General features: G+C 38.9%; 1 protein-coding gene across 1 annotated transcript; it reads right to left on the bottom strand.

Annotated features, from left to right (window-relative positions):
• Positions 1-1,060: 1,060 nt before the first annotated feature.
• Positions 1,061-6,435, bottom strand: LOC117455227 (sodium-dependent neutral amino acid transporter B(0)AT1-like). The gene is made up of 12 exons (XM_034094638.1): positions 6,234-6,435; positions 4,859-4,999; positions 4,642-4,779; positions 4,363-4,544; positions 4,159-4,269; positions 3,966-4,078; positions 3,739-3,867; positions 2,312-2,468; positions 2,028-2,232; positions 1,780-1,939; positions 1,402-1,564; positions 1,061-1,201 (listed from the first exon to the last, which is right to left on the bottom strand). Exons 1-12 carry the CDS (start codon positions 6,430-6,432, stop codon positions 1,061-1,063), a joined length of 1,839 nt encoding a protein of 612 aa, XP_033950529.1. The 5' UTR covers positions 6,433-6,435.
• Positions 6,436-6,713: the final 278 nt, after the last annotated feature.

The raw sequence follows: 6,713 nt of genomic DNA, 5'->3' as shown, positions 1-6,713 counted from the left end.
ATCATTCATCCACATCTGTAGAGTAACTAAAGGGATTAAATACATGTAGTGGAGGAAAAGTACACCATGTACCTCTGAACTGTAGTGGAGGAAAAGTACACCATGTACCTCTGAACTGTAGTGGAGGAAAAGTACACCATGTACCTCTGAACTGTAGAGGAGAAGAAGAACAAAGTAGCAAAACATTGAAGTATCTCAAAATTGTACCCAAGTATAGTACTTGTTGAGTTGATGAATTTAGTTACTTTACACCACTGGCTATACAGATAAGCCAGACTAAGCCTTGAACAGAGGCATGGAAATACATTTTCAAAATGCTCAACAGTGCTGCCAAAATGATAAACTGACTGCTACACAATTAAAATAAATGCTTTAATATATTTCTATTAGATGTGACTCTTTAACGTTTCTGTTATTATTAACTGCTGCTTTAGTTGTTCTGACGGCTAACATCCTGTTATTCCTCATTTTAAAGCCGATATTCTGTGGCGTCGGGGGATCGGATCCGTGTCACCTTTTTCATACCTGATGAGTTTGCATCCCTGACTACTGTGTAACTGTAATAATCGTTAGTAACACAATTTATCAGCTACATTGCAGTTCCAGTATTTATTGTATAGTTGGAGGCTCTTGGGAGACCAACGCCTCTCCTTTTGCAGCAACAAAGACTTGGTTTTTCTCAAAACTGAATTTAAAAGTTTTTGGTTTGTCACAACACAAGCCAAAGTCAAATGTAGGCTTTCTGATCAGATTCCAGCTAGAAAATGTGCATATAAAGTTTTGGTTCAGATGCTTTTTTATTGTGGTGATTTCAGGGTACAGCTGAAGTTTAACTTGTTAACAGTTGTTCCCTGGTTACATTCATGTTGCCAGCAAAGATGTGGAGACCAAAAGCCTTAACCAATCAGCGCAGACCTCGCTTTTTTGAAGGAGGGGTTTAAAGAAAACGGACCATATCAGACGGAGGGTAATAAGCAAAACATTCTTTTATTTTTATTACACTCTGAAATCTATGACTTGATAATCAATGCAGAAACTTAGCTAATTCTTTAACTGGATTTTATTTTTTCTTGCAGTGAACAAAGATAAATCTACATAATGCATATACAGGTATTGCCAGACTAGGGACTCCTGCCAAAAGAAAGATGACGGCATTGATCCAGGAAGGGTACGGTACTGATGTCAGAGATGGAAAGTTGTCCTGTAAACCACAAAACAGTGTAAGTTGTTACCACTATGCGATGTACTATCAACAGCATTGATCATACCTATGCTTGGTACAACATGCATTTGTCTAGTTAGCAAAGATAGCATCATTGAAAAATAAGTCAACAAATGGAGGGACGCTTATTTCTGATTTATGAACAATCAAAGATTACTTTTATGAGCTGGAGTGCTTACCGAGTTGACATCCCAGACTAAGTAGGTGAGCTCTTTTTGGACTTGTGTCACCAGGTAGAAAACTAAAATAACCAGAACGACCAGAGGACTGACGAACCGCCATGAAATCTGCCAAAAGATGTTGGGCTTATGTCCGACCATGAACTTCAAGTCCTCATTGAACCTGCCACACAAAAAGGTTTTAGTACGTTTTTGAAATGAGTCATGAATCAAACGGGACTTCAATATTTCAACCATACCCCTAGGGGTTTGTCCAATAATTGGTTAAGCATGACGCTACAAATGCTGTATGACCTTTTTATACAACAATAATCAATATAAATGATAGGAAACATAAATGGACAATGTGTTGCTGACATTTTTTGAATAAGCACTAACCTGTCTATGCCGTAGATGTATACAATAGATATCATCTCAAACAATCCAATGGTCAGAAGTGGAACAGATCCAGCAAAGTTATCAAAAAGTGTTACCCAATAAATCCCTGAATTCTGGGCAAACAGGAGACAGATGATGAAGCCTACAAAACATGTGACACCTGAAACACACGTCCACAAAAACAAGGAATCATGAGTTAAAACAAGAATCAGACAAACTAAACTTAGTTTAACTACAAAACAAGATACCTGTCACTGCTTCTTGGGGCCAATTTTTAGGTATAATATTCAGATCTTTCAATGGGACCACCACCCCCTCGATGTTGCCGAATAGGGTTGAGATTCCCAAGCAGAGAAGCATGACGAAAAAGAGGACGGACCAAACTGGAGAACCGGGCATCTGGGTGATGGCTTCTGTGAACACGATGAAGGCCAGACCTGTTCCCTCCACTCCCTGCACAAACACAAGGAAGTCTTATTGCAGGTAGGAGCAAATAACTGGCAATAAGGCCGATATTCATCAATATAGTCACCTCACTAAGAAGTGTCTGCATGTCACAAGTTTTGATGTCCAATCCACGAACTATATCCGGATAAGAGCTGTTGAGACGAATCAAGGCCGCCTCGTAATTGCTTATAGTGATGTTGTCTTCAGGGAGCTCAAATGTATTTGACAATGTCATGATGTTTCTAGGGAAAAAATGTCACTGTTAAGAAACACTGCTTTACTCGGGGTGTCCGCGGGGTCTTAATCAATCAATCAATGTTTATTTATATAGCCCAATATCACAAATGTTACATTTGTCTCAGTGGACTTCACAGTTTGTACAGAATATCAGTATGACAATACGACAACCTCTGTCCTTAGACCCTCACATCGTACAAGGAAAGACTCCCAGAGAAAACCCACGGTTTAAAGGGAAAAATAGTATTATAAGTTGATCAATTTAGCGAAAATGAAGGCTATTAAAAAGTATTAAACGGCATTTTCCAAGGTATTACATTTTGTAGCTTGTTATTAAGTATATCAATTGTCCAAAGAGGTTGTATTCTACAGTCTGCCTGAATGTAATCATTGCGTAGGTGTGTAGTGTGATTCCGTGTAGTTTATTTATGGCATCCCGTTGGATCTGACGTCATCTGAACAGGACATCGCACGCTCACTGCTTGACAGCGCGCGAAGGTCCGTTTACGCCGGTTGTTAAAACATCGTTATGGGGAAATGCAAGTTTGCATCCAAATGGTTTGAAGATAAGGAGGAAGGACAATCAATACTGAATATAGTCAATGTTTCGCCAATGTAACCGGTTAAAACTCGAAGTGGCGATGAGGTCTTAAAATGTATGGAAAGGGTCTTAAAAAAGGTCTTAAAAGGTATTACATTCGTCTTCAGGATTCCTGCATATACCCTGTTTACTGGAATTTACATAAAATAATACATTCAGATTTGTCTGTCTATATTAAAACAATCCTAACATGGCTTTTAAAGATGTACTGGTTTCTATATCCTGTCCATACTCATTGTAAAGTGAAACTTTACTAGTGACCTTATTTTCATTTAGGTTTCAGCCGTCTGACATAAGCCATCTATCTAAAGGTGTAAATGTCAACCTGTTAGTTGAAAGATCTGGGGATTACCATAGTCATGTGTACAAAATGTATCCATACAAAATGTACTGGCACTCCATGGTCACTGAGATATTTCATTCTGGACTTAAGATGATTAACTAAAGTACAACATTGTCATCTCTGCAGCAAACCTGCTAGCCTGGCCAAGAGACTATTACATTGGCAAATCTCATTCCAGGATGAATAACAGCAACTAATAACATCTCCAATTTATATATAAGCAGATGCTTAACTTTTTCAAAACCTTGAAACGTACTGTTCATTTACATGCTGAACTTTTAGGACTACTATCTTTCAAAAACATTGAAAGCAACATCATGTGACTACTCACTCACTGATACACTTGTCATATTTCGCTGTTGCTCTGAAGCCAATAATGGTGTACGTGACTGTCGCAGCATACACAGAGGTGAAGCCAGTGATGGCCGACAGGATCACAGCATCTTGCACGCAGTTGTTACTGTTGTTGAAACAAAAAAAGACAAATGATTAAGGGCACCGCATGTTTGAGAACGGCTGCCATTATTATAGTTTTGTGGCTTGTGACGTATATCTTACTGAACAGGGTTGTAGCTTGAGAAGGAAATGAGACCACCCCAAGCTAAGCTAAAGGCATAAAAGACCTGGGCACCTGCATCCAGCCAAGTTGTTGGATTCATCAGCTCATCAACCTGCAATATTTGGGTATACATTATGTGGTTTTTCATTAGATATTTAACTTGTTTTTTAACATATGTAATTATATACATACATCTGGTGTGAAGAGGAACTTTACTCCATTAAGGGAACCTTTTAGAGTCAGTCCTCTGATCAGGAAGATGCCCAGCACTATGTAAGGCAGGATGGCTGTGACGTACACTGCCTGATGTCAAGAACAAAAGGGGAAAAAAGCATTTACTAATTTGGACAGTGGTTATTCAGGAAAGCATATTGTTTGTCTGAAGGTTTGACAAACCTTGCCTGAAGTGCCAATGCCCTGCATGTAGCAGACACATATAAAGCTCCAGGCAGCTAGCAGACAGACCACTACGGGCCAGTGCATTCCTCCAGAATCCGATATAGAGGCCGAAGTATTCAACGTTACTCTGTAATAATAATAATCCACTGTGGAGCTCTGTTCACACTCCGGTACAAAGCCTGCAGGGGCAAGAAACAGTCCTCTTTAAGTGTTTATTCATGGGTAAATCATGAGTTGATTTTGGTGCTTAATGAGTATCTCTGTATTTATACCAACCTGTCCCATTGATATTAAGAGGACACTGGGTCCAAGGCAGCGGGCTTTGAAAGGAATTGAAGAGATACCACATAATCCAGGCTATCAAGGTGTTGTAGTAAAGTCCAATCAATAAGGACACCAACATGGAGGCTATACCTGAGAAGTACAGAATTATTAACTGATGCTTTCTTTTATTATGCTTTGGACAACTTGTTTCAGAGCCTATTTAACTTACCAATACCAGTCAGATAAGGGTTGATGGACCTCCAGACTCCTACACTGCCTTTCCTGAGACGCTGGCCGATGCCAAACTCCAGCAACAAGAGAGGCATTCCTTCCAGGACAAGCAGGATCAGGTAGGGAATTAAAAATGCACCTAAAAAAGTATTATTATTATTATTATCAGAAACATATTTACACAACTCTAGTGTTGCGCTTATGACAATCATGAGCCTTTTCAGCAGCCTAACTATGAAAATGCCTAAGCAGAAAATCTAAGCTTTGATTTTAAATGTGCTCTGTAAAGCAGTCGCACATGGCTCGGTCTGCAGACAATGAATACTTATATTATTTAGTTACCCCTGTCAAAACCCCACCTGCTCTGCTTGCCTTCCATTCCTGCTCTGTGGGTCGCCCTGACTGTTGCTCACAGTTGGTGTTGTGTTTGTCGTTTATTGGTAACTGCAACATCTGTCCTGGGCCTCTTGGTTCATAACGTTTTTCCTCCAATTAAACTTGCGTTAACATTCACTGTGCACTAATCCGTGTGTATACTTTGATAACAGATCAAAGAAACCCAGATTGTATTTATGCCATTCATAAATCACCAGATTCAGTTGTTAGATTATAAGTGAATCTTTTGAAAGTTAAAAGAGTTATTAGATCAGGGGTGTCAAACTCAAATCCGGCCCACGACTTCATTTAATGTGGCCCCACAAGAGATCTGAAAGAATATATATATATATATATACGTTTATTATACGGTTACATGCCGATTTACAGAAGCACGTTGCCCATAAACTACATGTCCCACAATGCATCTCAAATATGAATGTTGTTCAGAATTGGACTTTTTTCTCAGAATTCGACTTTTTTGCTTTAAAATTTCACCTTTTTTTACATTTTCACATTTGTTCCAGAATTTGGCTTTTTAAAAAAAAATCATTTTGTGACATTCTCACTGAAGAGACTTCCAATTATTTGCCCTAGACTTCTGCTTTCAGACGTAGTTCATTATTAAGTTATTACCCTATCCCATAATAATCCAATGCAGAGGAAGTATTGTAATATAATACATACGTTTATATATATTGAATATTTATATATGTATTTTTATATAGTCTTAAAGTTACAACCGGCACTTTGAGTGCAACCATAATGCTGATGTGGCCCGTGATGAAATTGAGTTTGACACAGCTGTATTAGATAAAACATGTAATGTGTATTTTGTTAGTTAATAGTAAAATAAGTCTCTAGGATAAATACTTTTTAACATACAGAATATAGGATACTCCCAGCACCTCAAACACACTATAATCTGTCAACCATTATTCAAGAATTGACAGTCCAAGATGGTAAGGTGTTCCTTTCCCATTTTCATCTGAGCTTACCTCCTCCATGACTTTGACACAAGTAAGGGAACCTCCACACATTGCCAATCCCAATGCAGAAGCCCACACAAGTTAGGATGTACTGGGCTTTGTTGTCCCACTTGGGCCTGTCCCCAGCCTCCTCCTTATCCATCCTCTCAAGATCATCATAGCTAGGGATCCTGTCATCCAAACCTGGGTTAGGAAGTACCAGCTTCATGGCGACGCTACTGAAGCTTAGATGTTACACTATCCTTCTCGGAAGTCAAAGTGAAGGCACTTGGCACTCTACAATATTAAACTGGTTTATGATCTTTTACTTTATCTAGTGTGGTTCAAAGATTAGCCCATGCACCCTTTGCAATTGTTGCACTACCGGTTAGTAATTTAATTCAGTCAAAAACTATAACATTACAATACTGGCACATAAGTTGCCACTGTTCCTTCACCTCAATATCTCCCTAGGTTTGAATTGACTTACTAATAGGAGCACTGGGCCTT

The sequence above is a fragment of the Pseudochaenichthys georgianus genome, chromosome 11 (genome assembly GCF_902827115.2).
Source record: "Pseudochaenichthys georgianus chromosome 11, fPseGeo1.2, whole genome shotgun sequence".
In the NCBI taxonomy this organism is placed as follows: domain Eukaryota; kingdom Metazoa; phylum Chordata; class Actinopteri; order Perciformes; family Channichthyidae; genus Pseudochaenichthys; species Pseudochaenichthys georgianus.
The sequence above is the reverse complement of the archived record's forward strand: the minus strand, read 5'-3'. Positions and strand labels throughout refer to the sequence as shown.

Excerpts from the sequence above, each read along its gene's own strand:
- LOC117455227 (XM_034094638.1), bottom strand. The coding sequence starts at position 6,432 with ATGAAGCTGGTACTTCCTAACCCAGGTTTGGATGACAGGATCCCTAGC. Across the intron at positions 4,545-4,641 it reads TCTTAATATCAATGGGACAG|GCTTTGTACCGGAGTGTGAA; the intron begins GTTGGTATAAAT and ends TTGCCCCTGCAG. Across the intron at positions 4,270-4,362 it reads GCATTGGCACTTCAGGCAAG|GCAGTGTACGTCACAGCCAT; the intron begins GTTTGTCAAACC and ends TCTTGACATCAG.